The sequence below is a fragment of the Candoia aspera genome, chromosome 2 (genome assembly GCF_035149785.1).
Source record: "Candoia aspera isolate rCanAsp1 chromosome 2, rCanAsp1.hap2, whole genome shotgun sequence".
Classification (NCBI taxonomy): Eukaryota; Metazoa; Chordata; class Lepidosauria; order Squamata; family Boidae; genus Candoia; species Candoia aspera.
Window position 1 is genome coordinate 107,569,731 of NC_086154.1, and position 24,033 is coordinate 107,593,763.

A 24,033-nucleotide genomic window follows, 5' to 3' on the forward strand; every position below is an offset into this window, starting at 1 on the left:
ATAAATCAGCGTGCCATAAACTAATGTTCCTAGTCCTTATCTGTTCGTGTTTACTTTGAAAGAGTAAAGAGTTGGGTGGGTCCTACTCCCAAGGAAATGTACACCGCATTATAGCTTGTACAATTAATTCCAATGCATGTTTGCTGAAATGTTAAGTTGTACCCTTCTTTCTCCTCTTTCTCTTCCACATACTCACTTGGAGTCAGTACTTGGGGCAAATCAGTTGAATGGCCAAGTATTGCATCCAAACTGCAGGAAGCAACAGGCAAAAATTGCTCTTCTTTCTCCTGTGATGGCTAAGAAATTGTCTGTTGCCCCATCAGCGTTGTACTCAATGGAAGGGGGAACACGCCATCAAGAAGAGGCAGGAGGTTGTCTGCACTCTCAAGTTTTGCAGTTTCTGGCATCATTGAGGATTTCAATTGCTTCCAGGCTTGTAGCAGTTGCCCTCCTGAGCTCATTAACCAAATTTCCCATATTTTATCTAACAATCAAGATGGAGTCATTGCTTATAACCACTGTGTTTTGGGCAGGTGCACCTTATTTATGCAGGTTTGAAAAAAGTTGCACCTTCTGCAGCTTTGAAAAGGAGCCCTGTTCCTTTCACAACTCACTCATCTTAAATACATTTGTGAGCTCAGATAATATTTGCACTTACTTATTTTCTATTCCACCTTTATTATTTTTATAAATAACTGAAGGCGGTGAACATACCTACAGTAATACTCCTTCCTCCTATTTTCCCCACAACAACAACCCTGTGAGGTGAGTTGGGCTGAGACAGAATGACTGGCCCATGGTCACCCAGCCGGCTTTCATGCCTAAGGGGGGACTAGAACTCACAGGCTCCTGGTTTCTAGCCCATTGCCTTAACCACCAGGCCAAACTTGCGGGTGTCTTTCTTCTTGGGCAGTCTGCCTCCAAGAACAGTAATCCTTATATGAGGAAGTAGCCTTCTCTGTCTTTCTGGCAGAGGAATGAAGTTCAGAGATACTGAATTGAGACTGTACCCTGCCCTCCCTAGCCAGGTGATATCAGAGGAATACCACTGTGGGTTTAGCCAGTCTGCAGTGTATCTGCGGCCAGGAAAGGTGGAGATATCTGAATGTTCAGCATAAAGCCATGAGATCAGGCAGGAAGTTTCCTAGGTCATCCCAGTTCTTTCTCCTAGGCTTTTTGTTCCTCCTCCTGTCTTTTGCTGCTTACCTTGGCTTTACTGAAAAATATGCACACAGGTAAGAAGAAATTCATATCCTTCTCAGATGAAAATTATATACTGCTTGCTCTAACATGATCAGCTGGTCTTTGATTAGGTACTGAGATGCACTATATGTTGTCCTTACCATCTGTATCTTCTCTTTCGTGCACATGGCAATATGTTCTCCAGGCAAGTACTTGTGACATCTGATGTTATAAAATGTTTTCCATCATTAATTCACCCATAGCTGTGGGCTGGGGCCAGTTTTAATTGCAAGATGGGACTATCATATTACCAGGATGGGTCCCAACAATGTGAGTAACTTTGCTCCCAAACTTAAAAACCAACTTTTGCAATCCTTTCCCCAATTTGTACATGATTATAGATGAAACATCAATGAAAAAATATGCTGCCCTCAAACGTATGCTTCACCCCCACCCTTCTCTCTTTCAGAAAATCCCTGAAAACCATGTTGCTTGGCCCATAGGCTGAGTGTGGGCATCTTCCAATCATTAATATTACTATGGCCATTTTTAAGGGGGTTTTGAAAGATTCAGTTATTGATTTGCTCTTCTATGTCCTGCTCGAAGTCTCTTTGACTGGGGCAGTAATAAAGACAGTGAATATGATTCTAGATAAAACAGAAATCTAAACATTTATTAAAAGTGTGTGTGTGAGTGCATGTATACACACACAAACCAATTTGTTTGTGAATGATTAGGTCTAGAAACATGTCAATCTTGGGTGTTTGTGCGTTTGTTTAACTGAGAAGCTTTCACCTACTTATAATGAACATATTCCTTAAACAATAGTGACAGGGTAGAATTTATGTGGAGCTGAGCATAAGGGAAAAATGAACTACCAGTCTGCTGAGATAAATGACTGGTGTAAGTTTTGTTTCAAAAGAATAATAGAATAGTAGGGTGCAACAAGTATAATTGCCCAAAAATATGTTCAGTAGCTATGAAGTGAAAGATGATCATTTAATTTTCTCAAACTATCAGTAGTGGTCTCTTGTTATATCTCAATATTAAAAAGATATATATATCCAATGGTATTAGGTCACAAAACAAAAGGAAGATTCAGTTTCCTAACCACAATATAACACTTTCAGGTGTCACAGTTTTCAGTCAGAAACTAGTAATGAGCATGTGCTTAATGAGCATGTGTTATAAGTAATGAGCTGGGTTTCTGTTGTTAGATAGAACGCAGGGAAGTCTTTTAATGTGCCCATTAGGACAAGCTGGGAGCAATCGTGTGCAGACAACCTCCCTCCTCCTCTTTTTAGTGGAATGCTCCTCTTCCATTATTGTGAGGAGGCAACAGCCAATTTCTTAGCCTTCACAGGAGGAAGAAGTTTTATTCCTGCCTATTATCTCAGTGCAGAGTTTGACTACAATATTTGTTCATTCTCCTGACTGGCACAAAGTCAATTTAATCTTCCTTGAATTGACCTTTGTTATTTGATGCTTCAGTATTTACTAAGTATTCCAAACAGTTTCCGTGACAGAAGGTACACCTATGCAATTGTATGCAATTTTATGAAAAGCATTTACATCTGTATCCTGTATTCTGTTTTAAAAGGTGAAACTTGGCATCTGCCTAGTATCTAAGTCTCTCTGTTCATTTAGAAAGAAATTATATGTGATCTGAACATGTGTGCTAAAGGCTCCAGAAGGATAGAATAATCTCTAGAGGGGGAAGAAGTAATGCTTCTATATAAATGAACAGTGTATTGTGTCCACAACTTGATTATACTTTAGAGTATAGCCTCCATTAAGAGAGCTTGCCACAAAACAGGAAATGCTCTTGAATCAGAGTAGTATTATCACCATTACTATTTTATCATGAAAATAGCACTCTTTCTAGTATTAATCTTGGGGTTGGAACTACCATGTCCAAGAACGACTGAAAATAAAGGAAAGCAATGATGTTGCTTTTAGAATATTCTTCTTTTAGGAAAATTAGGGTAGAAGTTTTGAGCTCAGAAGCAAATTGCCAAGAAAAATACGACTGAAGCTGTGGTCCCAGCAGTCACCCCCATCCTTTTCTTGAAGATATAGGAGGAAAATGTGACATGAAAAATTCCCATTTTGCATATTTTGGGTTCCATAAACCTGTTTGTTAATTCACTACTCTTCTGCCAAGTGAAACCTAAAACTGTCATGAATGGATTTTTCTGTCCTGTAGCATTAGATTTTTGAATCATCCTGCAGGAAAGCAATGGAGATGAATATTCATGATAGACATGTCCAGGATTGTGATTCAGAGGGAAGCCAACAATTCTCAGGGAAATAATTTTCCAAGAGGCCAGCATCTTAGCCTATTAAACACCTGCAGTGTGTTTCCATTATACTTCTGTGCATGATAAATGGATACATCATGTACCCTGTTTTTCAAAACCATGGCAGTTGATGCATAAACACACTATTTGTCGTAGATTGGATTTTCTTTTACTTTCTATCAGTATTTCAGTCATTGTAGACTATTTTCCATCAAGATCCAGTTCTGTCCCTTTGCCTACCCTATAAATCTTTTCAAATGTAATTTATGGAGCTGCAATGGCAACCCTAGATAATTATAAAAGAAGGGAAAACTGCTCTTATAGATCACTTACAAACATCCACTAGGCAGTATTTATACACTGGGAATTATTTTTGCCTTTTCTTTATTTACTGCATAATATCTAAATATATTTATACAAACATATCTGGGGCGATGGACTGATTTTGCTTTCTTACCAGCAGAGATACTGATGTAGCAAATTGAATTTATAATCACTGTAAAGAAGTAGAAGTTTTGTTTAACTTTTCCATTGATAAAATGAAACAAAAATTCAATCTATAAATATGGTGGATAAACCCCACAAAGGTAGTTATCATTATCACATCTGTTGGTACACTCCCTACCTTTGCAGCCTAATGCCAAGTACAAAAATCCAGTACTGAGTCTTATTAGCCCTTTGAGATAGGCCAGGTCAAGAAACAGGCAAGGCAGGGATTCCAGGAATGTTCATTGTTGGTTTTTTGATTGATTATGTGCCATCAAGTTGTTGCCAACTTCATGACCACATAGACTTTTTCCATGACGGTCTTTTCCTAACCTGGTCTTTCAGGGCTTCCAATGGTACATTCACCACCACTGTAACTGAATCCATCCACCTTCCTGCTTGTTGTCCTCTTCTTCTCTTTCCTTCTATCTTTCCCAGCATTAGAGTCTTCTCCAGAGAGCTAGGTCTTTGCATAATGTGTCCTAAGTAGAATAATTGCTATTTGTTGTAGGATAGTAGAATAAGAGCATCTTGAAAGCCTGCCCAAATTGCTTTCTCCCCATCATATACTAAACAAAATCAAGGTGGCATTATTTTGAGTTTTTTTCTCATACTTCCCTCATTCTTAACACTGTGTAATCTGTTTTGAAAGTTCTCCCTTAACTGCTTATTCACCTCCCCAAAGTGAGTTCTCAGTTCCTTTACAGGTGTGGCCTCTTCAAGAAAGAACCTTATGGAAAGGAAGGAATCTTATACAGTTTGAAATTGTAAAGCATTTCCAATTAACAGAAAACTTAGCCCACTTTTCTCCCTCTTTATCCTTACCAATCTGGTTTGTAAATGCTTTCAGGAAATTACTACTTCTGATTAAGTGTGAATTGGTCTGCTCCATACCTGGAGTTTTGGCTGCTAGCAATGTACTGGCCCTAGTTCATTTTGCTGTGGTGTGAGCAGTGGGAACATGTCCAGCAGCAGTTGTGGGATATAATCTCAATGTGGTGGATTCACACATAATGGCTGTCCTCCCTGATACGCTCCAGCTTAAATTAGTACTGCGTTATATCTTGAGACACACAAAGCTAGGTCAGATCCATTCCATCCAACTCATCCATCAAGTCTAGAGGGCAAGGTTAACAGGGCAACCCAAATTCTGTTAACTGAAGAAAGGGTCAGAATAAGAATGAAGAAAAGCTTAGGTACCCCTCTTCCTATCTCTCCTCCACTATGTGCTATATTTCCTTTGTTCCTAACTACTATAATAGGGATGCTCCCAAACCTAGTTATTTCTTATGTCCATAATAAAACTAAATCTAACATGTAACAAATTGCAAATGCAATCCAATCAAAATATAATTGGTTTAAAGTGCAAAAGCACTATTTGTGGCCATTACTAATAGTGTTGCTATGTACCAAGGCTGGTGTAATGGTATGTGGGAAAGACCTGGGAGACAGAAGGGAAAGCCACAGCCTAGACAACGTCTGATAAATGAAATCTGAGTCTGAAGGAGGGGTGGGGGTGCAGAAAACATCTCAAAAGGTACTCTCCTTAGTTTTCAGGAGAATAAAAGTAAGGGAGGGGAGAGATACTTTCAGACTTGCAAGATTCTGCTACTGTAACCTTACAATAAAGGTAATGTTAGTACTCATGGTTGGTGCTTCTTGCCTGGACTACCTCAAAGGGCTGACAGCTAGATATTTATTTACTTACTATGAGGCCATGTTTAGTCTTATGCAACATGTTGAGGTCTATACAATACTCAAAATATGAGCATGGCCCTGAAAGAAGTAGGTGAAGTCAGAACAAAAGATGGGGAGAACAATAAATATTTAATAAATAAATGCCAAGATATTCTGCATCTGAAGGGGCTATCCAGGTGCTTCCAAGTGATCTGAGAGGAAAGTGTAAAACTTCTCAGGCAAGATAGTTTGCTTTATATGTTATATACCACTCACCAGTATTTTTCTTAAAATTGAATTATCTTGAATTAACTATACTAAAAAATATACCAGCAGCAATTTATAATCAGGTATAGCATTTAAGAAGATAAAAGGAAGTGATTTAAAAGGCAAACATTTCAGTCCCAAAATATTTCTGAAGTTTAAACTGAATAGGAACTCTGCAATCCAGGTGGGTTCAAGAGATCTACTTAGATTTTTTATTTTGTCAAACGTAAACCTCTGCTCTCTAAATGTCTTACACATGGACTACCTTAAGTAAATACATTTTGGATGTAACTATCTTTTTAATTGCATTACAGACACTTATTTAGTTTTCAATATGCCAACAAAGTGCCACGGTCTGACATCCAAGACAATATTCTAGAAGTTGTAGCTACCAACCCAAAGTTATTAGAGCTTCCAGATACAGTAGCGGGACCAAGCAGTTCTCCACTGGAGAAAGATGCTGTGCAGAGACTGGCAACTTACAATGAACGGTATGCCCATGAGAGGCTGGCTGAGTTCCAAGATACCTCAACATCACTTCAAAAGCAAACCAGGAGTAAACTTGTCATAGTGGAAGCTGCTCAGAAATCAGCTGAGAAGAAAGAAAGCCCTTCATTAAACAAAATTCAAGCCAAAGACGGTAATGAGATACTTGCAGCAAGTCAAAGCCATGCCGAGACTTTGGTTGCAACACAATCCTCCAATAAAGATGGGAAGAGTATTAAACCAGCAACCAACAAAAAGGAAAAAACAAACCAAGATGTGGTACCAGGGCTTGAAGAAAAGGAGAGAGCAAGGGCTAAATATGTGACACCAGCATCCCCAAGAAAGCAGGCTGTGGGAAGGGATGCCATAAAAGTAGCCAGTCAACAACAGTTTCATGTTGAAAATGTCACACTGCCCTCTAGAGCAAAGCAAACTCAACTGAGAGAACAATCCAACAAAACAAATCTTATTAAAGAACACTCTGCCAAGGCATCGGTATCTGATGTTAAACAAGTCACACAACCGCTTCCTTTAGCAACATCCCCTAAAAGGTTAAAAGCATCTGACTTTAAATCTGAGCCCCGCTGGGAGTTTGATGACGTTTATCTCTTGGATAATTCAACACCACCATCAGTAAGTAACTATAGCATGATTCTGCCATAAATTTCCTAAAAACACTTGTACTTACTACAACACACATATATTACTAATGATATTCTGTGATATAATCAAACAAAGGGTAGATTTTATTATGATGCATGATGCTTCCTGTCCTCTTCCCTTATTTTTATTTTTTCTTGGCAACTACAGTATATGTTATGAAGGTCTATCCTAGGCTGCAACATCTGCTTTGGCTTGAGATAAGAGCTATCAAATGAAAACATACCCTATTGCCAAAGTACAGCATGGTTAACTTCACTTCTAACAGATCTCAGTGAGGGTAGATGTCATGCTCACCTGCCACATGTCCCAGGTTTCGGACAGGTTTGGAATTAAACTCTCCAAGTACATAAACCAAATGGATTACGTAGGATCTTATGGAAGGAGAAAGAGCAATAATATTTCTTAAAGATAGTTGCTAACCATCTTGACAGAAAATGAATCTGAAGTCGAGTCCTTGTTGAGACTGTGCTGTACCATGTCAGAAAGAAGTAGAAATTTAATGGATTTTCCATATACAGAAATGAATATTGAGTGCTCTTCTAATCTAGCATCCACATTAGGATTCCTTGCACATGTTTTAGGATTTAGACTATTAATTTTTCTCAGACATTTCAGTGACTTTTGTTGGTACCTAACCAAGAGTGTTTCCAGACAGATGGTTTCTGGCGTTACTAGTCTCAAGGAATTTTGCTAATTTTTAATGTTTCCCTTAACAAATACTTTTTTGGAAAGAGAAGAGTAGGAAAATATTAACAACATTGGAGGATTACAACTGGAGAACAGTATCTTGATCCCACATAAAATTATTTGAATGAATTGCAGTATATGGAAGTGTACGAAGTATCCTACAGCTAACATGAAAAAAGAAAAAGAAAAACATTCCACAGGGGAAAAAAATCAGAAGAAAATTTATTCTTAAAATAAATCACAACCCTGAGGTTATTGTAATTATTAGAATATCTGACACTGCAGGTCATATTCACTTTGAGATTGCAATCACATCAATTATTATCAGGACTCTGTAAGAAGTCACAAAGGATGGAGAGCTGCTGTGATTGGACAATTCTGGTTTTTCAAACAGTTGTCTCTTAACTTCTCTTCCCTTCTTTCTTCACTTCTTAGACCTGCCTAGATTCTCTGAGGAACAAGGCTGCCAAGTCTGATTGGCTACAGGATGTTTTCCTACGCAACATCACAGTCTTCATGGACAAGAGTCACTTCAGTGACAGTGAATGGAAGCGTATGGACCATTTTGCTCCACCGTTTGGCTTCATGGAGCTAAATTTCTCATGTGAGCAGCTCTATTAAGGGGTGCACAGTATGGGTCAAAAGCAAGGATACTTCTTCTGGTAGAAGGAATTAGTACTCATATACTGACCTGGTTATCAATCCATCCACCCAAAACTTGTTCCTTGTTTCCCCAACTTGTGATAAAGGAAAAGGCCATGTTCTTGGTGGGATCCTAAGATAAGGAGAAACAAAAGCCCCTAGGTTATTTCCATGTGATTGCATTAGCATCTACTACAAAATTTATTGGCAGTAATAGGGTTGGTTTTACTATGCAGTAGAGGATGATACCAACCAATATTTATTTATTTAATTTTTATCCTGCCCTTATTATTTTTATAAATAACTCAAGGTGGTGAACATACCTAACACTCCTTCCTCCTCCTATTTTCCCCATAACAACAACCCTGTAAGGTGAGTTGGGCTAAGAGAGAGGGACTGGCCCAAGGTCACCCAGCCACTTTCATGCCTAAGGTGGGACTAGAACTCTCAGACTCCTGGTTTCTAGCCCAGCATCTTAACTACTAGACCCTTTTTCTATGGCTTAAATTGCCTTATCATCTCCCAAAGAATTCTGGTGTTCCACTTCAGAACCTGGGTGCAATATTACTGATCCTCAGGGCTAAATGCAATGCCATTAAAGACATGCCTGGAAAAGGATACTTAACACAGTCACTTTTGTTTTGAAAGAAAAATAGTCTGCTGGTGAGGAAAGACAATGAGAGTAAACAGCAGTCTCTCCTCTGATGCCCAGTCCAAGGTATGGGTTCATATGATCATGGCACAGGACCAAGTTGTCTGTGGGACCACTTATCTCCAATTATTTCTGTCTGTTCCACCAGATCTGACACAGTAGGCATGCTGTGGATCTCTTCTATAAAACAGAGTAATTTAATGAGACCCAAAAATGTGCCTTCTCTGTCACGGCATCTACCATATAGAAATACTCACCCTCCACCCTGGAGACCCTGTCGGTCTTCCATAAGGTCTTAAAGACCTGGCTGTTTCCCCAAGCCTTGAGCTAGGATATTAAGTGAACCCAGTTCATATGATTCCAGTGTTGAGTCAAGTTTTGAGTTAGGCCCCAATGCTGTTGTGCTGTATTGATGGATATTACCTGTACCATTATTTTATATATTTTCATTATTGTTGCTAGCTGCCCAGAGCCATATGTTGAGATAGATGGCCATAAATAAAATTCTGCTGAAAGATCTGCACTGGCTACCAGTTATCTACTGGAAAAAGATGTCTCCTATATGACTACCAGGCTGTGGAACATGCTCCATAGGAAGTGTGTTAAGGAAGGTGTGTTCAGCTTTCATTCACAGAGTAGAGTGAAACCTCAGTGCATGGACTTGGCATGCAATGGACCAAGTTCCACTGAAATGTAGTGATGTAATTATGCAAATGATAATATTAGGCAAATGATTCAGTTTTTGCTATTTGCATTGGTTTATGGCATTCCCATAATGATGTCATTCAGGAGGAAATTTGTGTCATTTGCAACGCCGTGATACTTTTCAATTTACCAGACTTTGGGGATAATGGACACCCCCTTCCTCAATTATTCTGTAAAAATGAGGTATCAAATCAAATCAAATCATATTTATTCGGTCAATGACCAGCAAAATTTGAAGGAGAAAAGCAAAGTAAAACAAAGAAATACGATAATATACTACAAACTAATAAGAGATATCACATAATAATATAGCGTTCACTCTGCTATTACTATATTAATACATTTGTTACCTTAGTGGGGTGAGCCTAGAATGTTAAGAATTATAAAATAAAAGTAAAAATAAAAGTAAAAACCCTGACAATTTGATTTGATTTGAGGTTTCAATCTCTTTTGCCAAGCTTTTAATTACCAATTATATTGATGATTGGTTTCGATGTTGGTTTTGATTTTAACTGCATCAATTTTATTGTATTTTATGTTTTGTATGATTTTATTGTTGTAAGCCACTTTGAGCAGTGGAATAAAGAGAAAGGTAGGGCATAAAATCAGTAACATAATAAATACTTTTTCCTCAAACCTGCATCATAAGCTGGAAAGAACAGAAGAGACAGCCACCTCCACTACCCCCATCCACAAAACTTCCCCAAACCTCAAGAAAGTTAAGCCCTCTTCCTTGCATTTTCCTGGTAAGAAAATAAACTTTAGGAATACATTCCTCACCTTCCTGCTCCCTGCCTCCAACCCAGAAACTCACAGACTCTAGTAAGTGTTGATGGTTTAATAGTCCTATATCTCACTGCCATGTGTCAGCCCCATTAGATGTACCAGACCAGGAAATCAATTTCACAGGAAGGCTAAAACTACTTTTATTAAGCTTGGCTACAGGTAGTCCTCACTTAACTACAGTAATTGGGACTGGAATTTCCGCCACTAAGCAATGAGGTTGTAAATGGCAATGTCATGTGACCGCATGGCTTAGCAATGGCAATCCCAGCAGTTCCCGTTGATGTCATTAAGTGAGGATTGCGGGTTGTTAAGCGAGGATCTCCTCATGACTTTCTGCCGGCTTCCAACAAGTAAAGTCAATGGGGAAGCTGGCAGGAAGTAGCAGCTTGCAAGCAGACCAGCAGGTGGGTGAGTGGCTGCTGTGGCACGGTGTGAGTATGGCCAGGCTGCAGGCTGCAGGCAACTGCTGCTGGGTGCAGGAGGGAGTGCAGGTGGCTGTTGTGATGCTATGCAAGTGTGGCTGGGCTGGGGATGCCTGCTGCTGGGTGTGGCTGCTGCCAGCTGTAGGAGGGTGCACAGGTGATGCAGTTGAGTGGGCGAGCACTACAGGATGCAGGCGGGGGGGGGGGGCTGCTATAGGCGGATGCGTGCTAGGGAGTATGAGATCTCCAGGATCTCGTATTCCATAGCCAGGCTTCTCAAGAGAAGACGTAGTGGGAGTGGCTTACAGGAGCCACTTCACTCCCAGCTTCTCCATTGACTTTGCTTGTGGGAAGCTGGCAGGGAAGGTAGCAAATGGCAATCATGTGACTGCGGGACACTGCAACTGTTTTAAGTGCAAGCCGACTGCCAAGCATCCAGATCACGATCCCATGACTGTGGGGGTGTTGGGATGGCTGGAATGTCAAGGACTGGTCATAAGTACCACTCATTCAGCGCTGTCGTAACTTCAAACGGTCACTGAACGAGTGGTCATTAACTGAGGACTACCTGTATAATAATAGAATCATTCATAACTGATGGTGCTGTACCTCTTCCTCCTTCCTATACTCCAGTGATTTAGGGAAGACATTTTAGCCTTTGAGTTCTTGGTCTGGCCCATCTAGTGTGGCTGAATGCCAGATTCAATCCACATTGGAGAAGCTTACAAGCTCCAAAGATGACTAAACTTTCAATGCCCAAATCCAAGACAAGACAGTCAACGTAATATATTCTAATTCAGTTTTTCTGATATGCTTGACTTGTCTGCTATGTCCTCCCCAGTTTGGAGCTGTCTTGTTTCATGTTACCTGCTAACCTCTTCCAATGAGTAATGATGTCTCATTTCGTTCCAGTGGTAAAAGAAGTTATAAACATGCTTCCTCCTAAACCCTACCACCACGTTCTCTTCGCACGCAACAGCAGTCAGACCTCCAGGTGTATCAGTTGTGCAGTAGTAGGAAACGGAGGGATATTGAATAATTCCAGAATGGGCGAGGAAATTGACTCTCACGATTACGTGTTCCGGTAAGAGGAAATGTTTTTTTTACACTAGCCTTTCACTCCTCAAAGCTCACAACTTCTCCCCCAAAACAAATCCTGCGTAAGGATTGCCTGTCCTAAAACACCATCAGACTCATGAACAGGATCATAAAGATATCTGATTTATTAAAGAATAGTGTGCAGGATCACAAAGAAAGCTGAGAACGGAAAAAGCGCGCCAAATGCAAACTAAAAAACCCTCGGTACAAACGAGATCCCTCCCCCCATAGAATCCTCCCAGGCTCACAATCCCAGGTGCTCCTAACAGCCTCTGATGGTCTGCGGGAAAAGGCCTTGAGCAGAGCACGTAACCCAAACACATTCCATTGAAATGAACATAGATACAGAGCTTGGCACAAGGTTTCACAGCAGCTCCCTCCCAACAGAAACGCGCATCAGCACCATGGCACGTGAAACATTACGATGTACGGTGCACATTGAAACAGTGAACATGACATCCTGGTTCCATTGCCTTGGGAAGACAGCCCTCAGATGCCACATGAAGCTGACCATGGATCTCAGGCCAACAAAAGTCGCACAGTCCTACACTAAGCCTTGGCCAGCACTGCTTATGCAAGAACAAACCAAGGTTACCAATGATGGTTAATGATTCCTAACCTCACTACAAAGCAATGATGGATCATAATAGCTGCCCAGAGTCATTGAGAGTCAGATGGCATACAAGTTTAATATTATTACTATTACTATTATTATTACTATTATTATTATTATTTAGCTTAGTGTGTCATGCAAACTGGATGATCTTGGCCCAGTCACTGTCTCCCAGCCTAATGTACCTCACAGGCTTGATATGATGATTAAATGGCAGTGGAGACAGATGAAGAATCAAATATAACTTGAGCTCTTCACAGAAAGGCCATAAGTATAATAAATTCTAAATGAAAATAATTATTTAAAAGCCACAGTAGCAAAGTGGTTTTCCCCCCCTTTTCCTTCCCATAGGAAATGGGAAGTGGGGTGCAGCATCTCTGCACCGATAATCCTGTGGTAAAGCTCCGTGTGGCTTCACCGTGAGGCGATGCTCAGACCACCATGATGAAGTTGTATGCAACTTTACCTATTAGGTTGCCAGCTGCAGGGTCACAGCTCTTCTGCTGGCATCCCTGCAGTACAGCTACCTGCCCCCGCCCCCACAGCTTAGCTGTTGCATCACCTACACTAAGCTGCAGCAGGGCCTCTTTATACAGGTGCCCAGTGATGTTCCAGAAGACTGCTGGACTCAGGTATAAAAAGCAGCCCTCACTGCTACACCAAAGTGTAGTGGGGGGAGACAGCTGTATTGGCCCTCTTTGGATTCTGTGCTACAGCACTGAAGCCAGGAGAGGTGGCATTTCAACACAGCAAAGTGGGCAGGTGCTGGCTACTTCCACCCCACTTTTTTTCCACCCACTTGGAGGAACAGAAGCTGGAAAATGGCTCTTCAGCTAGCTGCCACTCCATGGGGGAAAGTAAGTCTTTGAGAACTGGCACCAAATATATCCCCTCCTCCTCCCTGTTTTTCCTACCACCTATCGATTACTAAAAAAGGTGGGAGAGATGGCTTTTTACTAAGAGAAGTGGGAGAGAGGGCTTTTTGGCACAGTGGGAAAGCTGTGCCTCCCCCAGTGCCACTAAGCAAATGGAGCTGAAAATCAGTGGCCAAGGGCTACAGAAAGGTCTGTGTCTGCAGTAGCTTCAGGTGGCCAATAGGCCCTGCTCCTAAATCTGATGCTCAGTCTGACAGTCCAGTTGCACAGCTACTGCTGGAAGAAGCTGAAAAATACAACCTTGAAGCAGTTGAAGAAGAGACAGGCAAGGGCTGCCTTTGCAGTGGGGCAGAGTAGAGAGAGGACAATATTGTGTGTTCACATCCTCCACAAACAGTGGGATCTCTTCATGCCATGGCAAGCAGGATGTTCAGATGATTCCTTAGGTTTACCCAAACTGGAGCCAGAAGTGGCCAGCTTTTGTTCTACTCTGTCAGTACTAATATAATACTGCTAATAATAAATTTTCTTAAGGCTTTCTTGTAAACATAGTGATTATTACTGTGATTGTCATATTTGACAGGCTGAGGTTTCTTTCATACCTACACACTTGGCCCTGGGAAGATAAGCTGATTAATTATCTGCTCCGTTCCTCCTCCAGAGGAAACACCATAAAGGCAGTTTTGCGGCTTTTCCTCTAGAGTAGCAAGGCAGATGGATTCCAATTGGTGGGAACTCTCACCTCCTTCTGCTTCCTGGCCCCTATGATTTCCTCCTGCATCCTAAGATGCTGTGGCATCTTGCCTCCTTCCCCATCTTCCCAGGCAACTTCTCCACAGTGACTGGCTGGCTTTGCTTTTTTCTTCTTCACATCAAAAACCAGCTGTCTAGCTGCTTTTTTGTGTTGTCCCATTGGCTAGCTGGAGGCACCACAGGCTGACTATGTTGGAAGACAGGACTCAGCACTGGGGAAATTACATAGCAGGAAGAAACTGTTGCCAGTGGTCGGAGGAGCAAAGAAGCCCACAGGAGTGCTCTGACTGAAAGCTTAAAGCTAAGACATTCCCTAAGTCCAGCTGGAATTATGAGAGCAACCTCCACTATCAACTGATGGGTGTGTGTGTGTGGAATGTACATATCTTAATATTCCCCTGGAATCTGCCAGAGAATTGCATGTTCTGGATGCTGACTCTTAATCTTTCCTAAAATGATAGAACAACATTTTTTCTCCTTCAGAACCAATTTGGAATTCTGGTTTTCAAAAATTAGGATGCCGCTAATTTACTTATGTTCCCCAGAATCTTGCAAATTATGCATATATATCTGAAGTATTCCACCCAATGTCCATTGTAATTTAGACCTCTACATCTATAGGAAGACAGTGATTCTGAAAGGGATTTAAATGATCTGGCTTACAGAAAATAGAAATATCCTAGACGCCTTTTAGAATGTCTTTCCTCTAAAAACTTGGTGATGTCAAAACCTGAGTCAAGTCACCCTCTCCAACAGTGTTTGATGAATCCAGTCAGGGAGCTCCATTTGGCTAACTTTGTAATTTTATATGGTCTCTTTGACCAGAGTGAGCGGAGCCGTGATCAAGGGTTATGAGAAAGATGTGGGAACAAGAACTTCCTTCTATGGATTCACAGCTTACTCCTTAGTGGCTTCAGTTACGGTTCTGGGAAATCGTGGATTCAAGAAGATCCCTGCAGGAAAAGTAAGGCAGATATCCTCATATTTCTCCTCTTCCTAGTGGGAACAGTAGTTGTGAGGGCTACTTAGATTAGAAAACTTTAAACCTTCCTCCAAGTTTCACAACCCAAATCTGATTTCTCCCTCTTCCACTCAAGAACTTGGAGGCTGACCAGCAGAGAATGCCCAGCCCTATCTTTATGCTGTGGCATTCCATCTGCTGTGCCTCCTCCCTGTGTATCTGTGGCATGTTTCCTAGGAGATCAAGTATCTTCACTTCCTGGAAGGGGGAAGAGATTATGAATGGCTGAAAGCTCTTCTTCTGAACAAGAATGTCAGGAAGGGATTTTTGGACTATTACGGGTGAGTAGTGCTGTGCTTTCTGGACAAGGGCACCCACAATGGGACGCAAGGGGGGCAAATGACAAGGCATGCAGTGACAAGATCATCATGCAAAAGCTGTGACTTGCATACTTGCCTCAGGTGTTGGGATGCAAGTGTGTAATGGTGGCATATGTCCACTAATTTTGTAAGTTCTATCCCCAAGAATATTTGGTGGCCCATCACCTTTCTGTTAATGAAAATAAATAGCAAAGAGATAAAAAAAGAATGTGAGTATCACAACTTCTATTGACTTCCATAGGACTTATCCCTACAGCCTTGTTGTGATGTGCTTTCTCCTGTTCTTACAACGGAAGTAAAGTGTGTTGTTTTGAAAACCACTATCCCATTTCCTGTCCTCTAGTACCCCTGCCCTTACATGGCACTGCGACCAGCGGCTTTAGGTGCATTCTGAAATTGGTGACCTGCACAATTGCAGTGGCCCTCCCCCATCTCTTGTTAAAGGCTCATGTTGTGAAATGCCTGGAAGTGAATACTTGCAGCGTAAAGGAAGATACAAGCCTGGGATCCCTCCTCCTATCCAATTGTTCATTTTTATTTTGTTGAATGGCCCAGTTTCTTTGCCTACAATTTTCTGTCCCGCTCAGTTCTGTTAAGTGTTAATGGGACTACCATCACGGTAACGTTTTAATAATTCCAAACAGCAAACACAAGAGGAGAGGGGTGGGTGAAGTACCGTATGTGGACTGAGTTTCTGTATCATTGCCCATTTCACAAACAGTGGAAGGTGCTACAGCAACAGAAAGCCTGACCTCAAGGAAGGTTTTCCACAATGTCAATATTCCCTAAGCTGAAAAAAGAGAAAGTTTTGACAAAGTTTTGTCCTCTCTGGCAACCAAAGGAGGCACAGAATCCTGTGGCCAGATGGTAGAGCATGGTCCTATCATTTGGAGCCCTGCAGGTTGCCAACTTCTTCCAGGAACACAGAATGTTCACACAGGTGATTTTATTCCATTTTCTGATGAAAAATATCACTTTCCTTGATCTGGTCTCAGCCTGCCCCAGGAATGGGCTGGCAACATGCAGGAAGCACTGATGTGAGGAAAGGTCCTCCACAAAGGATAGGTGAGCCATCTCAGAGCTGTGTAATGAAGGCTGTGTGGATAAACCCACAGTTGGGCTCAGTAGAGTCCTAAGCAAACCACAGGGAAGCCAAATGTGCATCAAGGTATCATCATCCTAATGCTGCCATTAAGTATATATATCCTGACATGTGTATTCTATCACATTTGCCATATGCCTCTGCCCCCTTTTTAAACAATCACATTCCTTAAAATTTTTGCAACCTTAGTTTCTCTTCAAAGAAGACTCTCTGTTGATCCACTATTGCTTTCTCACCTCACCTCTCCTTTTAATGATAGCTATTACTCTACTCCATTGTGACTTTCACCTAAGTATGCAAGAGTATGCACACACTTTGGACCCTCATTAGATACAGAGTGTGAAAAGATAAAACTTATAGAAAAGCTGGCCAAACCAGTTTTGATTTGAACTGCACATACTTTGCCTGAAGATATATTTATTTTCCTAGACGAAGGCCCCGGGACAAATTTGACAATTTCAGCTTGGATCAATATTTTGTGATTCATCCAGACTTTCTCAGATACACAAAAAACAGGTAAGACATATGTGAAGTGAACTTCAAACATCAGGAACACTTTCAAGATTTCAAACAAGCAGTGTTGGCAGTATGGATAGATGCACCAAACAATGTTTTGTTTTGAACTTGGAACAAAGTGGCTCCACACAAAAGATTCCATCAAAATTGTTCTGAGCTGGCTGTGTTCTATTGGAATGAAACATGAAACGGGCTGAGTGTTCAATGTTTGGTCAAAACAAAACTGAAATGTTTAGTGTTCTGGCTATAGGAAACAATGATAACTTGGGGCCAGCTGCAGCTTCCTTAACTTTCTTTCTAGGACTATAAAAACACGGCTCGTGGCAATTCATTGATTTATTTAATTTACACTATTTATATGGCCACCTACTTGCTAAATGACTCTAAGAAGGTGGCTAACAAGAGTTAAAAACATCCAGGACAAGGGAAATGATAAAAATATAAGATATAATAAAGTGAAACACACTATACCAGGAACCGGATACGTAGTTCAGATTGCACAACAGGCTCATCTAACTTCCTGGTCCAGGGCCTAGGGGAAGAACTACCGCGCAGTACATCCTCAAGGCCGTCTGAAAGGATGGCAGGGATGGCGGCAACCAAATTGGGGGAGGGGTGGGGGGAGGTTGCTCCATAGGGCAGGTGCAACAGAGATTGCCACAATACTCAAATTGAAGAAATTTTGGCCAAACGTGTGGTTTTAAAAACATCATCTCTTGTAAATAGTACTTTTACCATCTGAAAATTATATTTAGATTAACATCTGTTATCAGCAGCTTCCCCCACCCCCCAATCTAACAGAAAGAACAGATAATGGTCTTTTCAGTTTCTTTAGCCAACACTTTACAGGACAAAGAAAGCAAGTAAACTTTTTAACATTCCTTTCAATTAATTAATCACTCTTTGGTGATTAACTAGCTGTCTTAAAATGTTTTTGTTTTTGTTTACATTTCCTTAGCCAAGTTCCAGATGGCACAGATTTTTATTTTATTTTTGCAGCCTACCTGCCAGGTGCAAACCTAACAAAAGCAACACTATTGCTTTCTGATGATTTTGCTTCCACTCTGGGGAGAACCAGCAGGTTGATGATGCTTCCTAACTGAATGAATAGTACTGTAATGTTATGATCAGAAATGAGGGTGTGCACAGGGTACACACACAGAGATAAAGTTCAACACCCCAATCCTGTATTGCTGATCTTTGTACTTAAACCTCAGCAGAAGTTCAGTAATAACTCTTGGTGGAATGACCCAAACTAGGGCATCTCCCCTTTGCATAGTTGCCCTGGGGGGAAAAAAGGCTCAGTGCTCATAGGATCCATCGATTTACCCACCTGAACTCCAGCTTCCCAAGAACAAAGTTCCTTAAAAACCAACTAACAGCACTAACCTGGAAGGCAGGCAGCCAGGCAGGCAGCTCTGAGCAACCACCTTCTTTTGCCATGTATCGACCTGTCTTTTTCCTCTTGATGTTCCACCCCCACATTGCTCCATCCAGTCTCAGGCAACAGTAGCAGGAACATGACCAGTCCTAGCTTCTGAACTAGTCAGTCTGAAACTTTGAAGGAAGAAGCCACAAAACAGCAGTTCTACCTCAGTGTTTGGAAGTCAGAACCCTCAAAACTAGGCCTCTTGAAATTACCGAATTTTCTTTCATGCTTGGAACAAAATAGTGTGAGTTTTATTTCACGCTCAAAGCCCTCAGAACATCTGAAATGGCTCTTTTGTGGCTGGCATGTTCCAAAGTTGGGACCTTTTGCCATCCCCAGCAACCAGATGCAGTTCAGAATGGGACTCCTGGGCTTTGAGTAATCAGGCTGGCATTGAGCAAGAATTCTCTGGGATGTGGCTGTGAAAAAATAAAGTGTGTCTCCTTCACAGGCTTAAAAGTAAAGGACCCCTTTACCAGATTGAACCAGGCAACTTTAAAAACAAGCACAATTCGTTGTGACAATATGTCTGTAGTCAGCTTTAAGAGCACCTTCTAGGTGACTTTCAACCTGTCTGTTGAGTGCGGAACGGCAGCTGATTCTTCGAGAACACCTCCAAGAGAGACCTGCTCAGCTTTCATCATCTTCCAATTCTACCGTTTAAAATCTGCTTTATAACCCACCTCAGGTTTTTGAAGTCCCAAAGTCTACAAAAACCCTATTGGCGAATTTACAGACCTACAACAGGTGCCTTCCTTCTTCTAACTGCGCTCCATCTCTGTGATCAGGTAAGTATTCAAACGTGCTAGGTAGAATCTAAAGGTGATCCTGTGAGCCACAAAATTAACAGAGGCATTTTTCTCTTGCGCCATCCCTTAGGGAAAAAACCTGTTGAGCAATCAGTGGATCTGCTACTATTTCAGCATTTGGGATTTTTTCTCTAGTTCACTAGAGAAACGCCTCAGGACAAGGACATATGCTTTTAGCCATTGCCCCCCTGCAAGACCATTTCTGTGTTGTTGTTGCTTCAATCATATTCTTTCAACCCTTCCTTTATTGACTTAAAACAGCCACCACCTCAACAGCCTTTCTGCATGAGTGAGTTATCCCGGCATTGGTTTACTTCATGAACTCCAAGTTTGCATGCCAGCCACATAATGCGCTTTTAATGCCTAACTTATGGTTAAGCCTTTTCTGCTGCATGTCTTTTTTCTATCTTAGTGAAGTTAATTTGGGTAAAACAATCTATTTGCAGGAACACTGAAAGTCTTGACATCCCCAAAGGCTTCCTGGAAAGCAGATTTCAATGAAATAAGGATCAATGGGCTCATTTCTTTCCTCTGCTTCCTCTACAGCTTTGCGAGTTCTTGGATTCCTTGGTCATCTCCACAGAGTTAATTCACCATACCCGTATGGGGGCAAAGTTATCTTCCACTCTTCCAAAGGGCTTTAAATTAATCTTGCTCTCTTCCCCTTCTCGTCCCCTTTCAAATATCATCTGTTAAGCACCCTTCCTGAGGTGATGTGCTCTCCTTCCCCCTCATCCCTCAAAGCCATGATGCTCAGCTGCAGAAGAATGGTAGCTGTACAAGCACAGAGTTTCTCCTCACTTGCTTCGCATAGAGCTGGTTTGAAGTTGCATGTTTTCATTTTGCTCATGGTAATGCTCTCCAGAGGAGGGACAAGGTGTGGATCAATTAATTTTAAAGCAAATAAGATCTAAGATTCACAGGCATTTACTCACTCTCCCAGACAAAATATAGGAATACATAACTCATCGTGTTAATGGTTTAATGATACTAAGATCATATAGACCATCCCTAAAATATTGGCTTTTCGGCCAGAGCTCCCTGTTCTGGGTGTTTGAGGGATGCTAATCAAATGAATGTTTTATCTAGGTAACATACATACATACATACCTATATGTGTGCCTTCGTCCATCTACACATGCCTTTAAATGGCAAGTATCGCTCCATTTTCTCAAATCAGAGCTCTATAGACTGCTGATAATGTGTGCCATAATTTTGTAACGTATTCATTGCATTATAAAAGCTGATTTTAAGATTGGGGAGCCAATACTCTGGGGAGGATTTTATCTGCCTCCCACTCCAATCCCATAGGCCGAGCATTTATTGTAGGTCTGCCTTTTTTCCTCCCCTCGTCACTACCACTGGGGAATATTTTCAGGCGGGTAAAGAGCAAACGGCCACTGTCCCAGCCTTCAAACAAGCTTCACATGGAGCTATTGGTAGATGATGAAGAAGAAGAAGATACTGTATCTCGCTGAATCCAATGAGCTCATGCACTTATTTATTAAGTTTATATTTCTCACGTCCCTAACTTGGCTTTTTCCAGGTCAACCCCATTTATTTCCCTCCCCAATGATAACTCTTTGCCTTCCCAGGTAAGTGCATATGGGTACATCACTGAAGGCTACCAGAAGTATTCAGATCACTATTATGATAAGGAAAAGAAGCGTTTAATCTTTTATGCCAACCATGACTTTGGTCTGGAACGGAAGGTATGGAAAAAACTTCACGATGCAAACATTATGAAGCTCTACCAACGAACCTGACAGAAGCAGACTATGAACTCCTGGCTAGGGTGGGTTGTTTTGCTATGACACACAAACTCTGGAAACAGGGATGTTATTTGGACATTCTATTATCAAAGATATGCTAATAATTTTTTTCTGAGTGGTTCCGTGACACTTAAGATTTTTCCAGAATACCCACACCATGAATGTTGTTATCCAACCAGGACAAAAAGATACAAAAAGATGCTGTTACTTAAGAGCATAATTTAATGTAGGAATAATTAAATCCTGAGAATTTGATTACAATTAGCGGAATAGTACTGTGAGGTCCACTATCTCGGGCAATTTCTGCCGTCTATTTCTTTCCAAATGTTCAGGCAAAAGAGCTTGTTGATACTTGAGATTAGGGTTATTAAACTTGTGTTGTAACAATCCAGACAACCTCTAAATGGGAGCAAAGGGATACAGAAAACTCTTTGGTGCTCGCGAGTGGTCCTCCAGATAATTGGACCCCTGACCTACTTGCCCTGCCTGAGATCCCATAGTCTGGAACTCTATCCTGCATAGTTACAATGTAAGCATTTTTTCTTTATCAGTAAAAAACAAGTACCATGACTGCTTAGTTTTAATGTGAATCCATTATATTTTAATATGAAAATGGACTTGGCTTCACAGTAAATCCTTTTTTTCATATGTAGATTGCGAAGAGAGGTGTTTGTTTGTTTGTTTGCTGTAGAATCCAATTAGGAAAAATGGAATTAGGAAAAATGGTGAAGCAGGCATTTTGCACATGAAAGGGTCTCATTTAATCCCTGGAGTTTTAAGAGGCCATGAAAAATACCTTTCTGAATCCCGGCAAAGCTGCTGGTGATCAGAGTAGACACAACTGAGCAAGATGACAGAAGGTCCTATTTAATTTAAGCCTCCTATGATGGGAAAGGAATTAAATTTATTTCTCTCATCTTGTTACTAGGAACTAATGTAACCTCCTAGATTTGCTTGACTTTTTGATTTCCAATGGACAACTGCAGCCAACAACAGTAACTCCTTTCTTCCTGATATTTTGGGGTGAGGTGGCAATTTGCAAAACCTTTTGTTATATTTGCCATCTCTCCAATAATGACTGTTCTCTAGAGAGAGGTTTCTCCATCTTTTATGCTCTGTTGCTTGCTCTCAGGAGTAGATCCTCAAGTTTTTGAGTTCTCAGTCGGGTGAGACGGAATTATTGTTCACCTTCCCACTCTGGAATCCAAGCCATGCCACACTGCTCCAAGTTGCTAAGTGACAACTCTGTCCTGGTATTCTTCAGGCCTGAATAGGACCTTTACAATTCCCAATTAGGTTTTTTTTAAAATGTTTTTCTCTATAGAGGCCCCTTTCTCCCTTGCCTTTTTCTGTTGCAGAGAGGGGATTAATCTTAGTCTCCTTCACAACATGGAAGATGATGGAAAATCCCTTTAGAAAATCTTTTACCAGTCTTAGGAATAAACAGTATAGAAACATGGGCAAAGGTTGTTTGCATGGCCCAGACCATCCCTGTATTGTTTTGTACAAGATCACATAAACAGTTTGAGATGAATAATAGTAGTTCTATTGGAATAGAAATCACAATCTCATAGGACCCAGAAACAGATAGTTAAAATATCACATGAATTTCATCTTCATGATAAAATTGGATGAACCCTGCCAATTTTATATCAGAAACTGTCTGCTGTTATAAGGGCTGGTTAGACTCTATTTGATAATTAGAGGGGTGCTGAATTAACCAAGAGGTCATACTCAGCAGTGTAATTGCATGCCATGTTTACAAATGACTATAGTGAATGCACAGATTTTTATTCAAGAAGTTTCTTAACAGTTCCTATTGGTTGCCCATCTGCTGCAGCCTTGGGTCAGAGACCCCTGTTGTATATGCTGTATATGTGCTGCATATGCCTTAAGTAATGCACACAGATAGAAATAAGTGCAGCACAGATCACTTGTTATTGGAGGTACATTAATCAATGTCAGCCCTCCCAGGTTGGCAAAGTCAAGTCAAGAAACAGAAGCAGTGGGGATTCTAGGAATGCTATTTTATTGTTGTAGGGTAAAATAGCAGAATCTTGAAGTCTGCCAGTTTCTCTCTGTCCCATCAAACAAAATCAAGGTGGGGTTATTTTGAGTTTCTTTCTCACACGTTTTACTTTCTTGGGACTAAATTGCTGTTTCTCCTCCTTTAACATTTCATTGCTCTCTACCCCCTTCCCAAGGCCAGATCTCCATTTTTTTCACAGTTAGCAAAAATATATTCTATTTACATTCTAGGCTAATCGATACACATGTTACCCAGTTACAGATAGTCTGGCACACGACAAAGACATTTGTCCATCTAGGGCTTGACTGTCAGAGCAGAGGGTATGGAGCCCTTTACATGGGCTAAGGAGAGTCTAACTCCTCTCCAGTCTGAAGCAGTTCTTTAAATTTGATGTGCTTCCCTCTTAGGGATTCCCTGTCCCAAAACTTTTGTCAGCATGTGTCATGTTCACAGTTCCAATGTTACTGTTACATCGTAAGGTTTCTCATGTCATTTGGCTGATGCGTGTTTCGTCTGGGAGGGGAGGAGGATTCCCTCTCGTGGGATTGTTATCTGTTAGCAGCTGGATTGGAATGTGTTTGGGTTATCTCGTGTGTTCAAGGTTTCTTTCCCAGGACATCAGCAGAAACGGTTAGCAGCACCTGGGGGGGGGGGGGAGTTTGCAACGGCAGGGCGAGGGGAGGGATTACGTTTGAGCCGAGGGTTTTTAGTTTGTATTTGGCGCGCTTTTGCTCATTCTCA

The 24,033-nt window shown here is 41.1% G+C and overlaps 1 protein-coding gene and 1 long non-coding RNA gene across 2 annotated transcripts; both read left to right on the forward strand.

The window, feature by feature from the left end:
• Positions 1–998: 998 nt before the first annotated feature.
• Positions 999–21,381, forward strand: ST6GALNAC1 (ST6 N-acetylgalactosaminide alpha-2,6-sialyltransferase 1). The gene is made up of 9 exons (XM_063293019.1): positions 999–1,235; positions 6,227–7,031; positions 8,184–8,352; positions 11,868–12,039; positions 15,120–15,258; positions 15,493–15,596; positions 17,167–17,253; positions 19,371–19,470; positions 21,087–21,381. Exons 1-9 carry the CDS (start codon positions 1,123–1,125, stop codon positions 21,255–21,257), a joined length of 1,860 nt encoding a protein of 619 aa, XP_063149089.1. The 5' UTR covers positions 999–1,122; the 3' UTR covers positions 21,258–21,381.
• Positions 9,500–10,352, forward strand: LOC134492341 (uncharacterized). Its single transcript, XR_010067430.1, has 2 exons — positions 9,500–9,930; positions 10,185–10,352. It is a non-coding gene; the product is annotated as an uncharacterized LOC134492341 (long non-coding RNA).
• Positions 21,382–24,033: the final 2,652 nt, after the last annotated feature.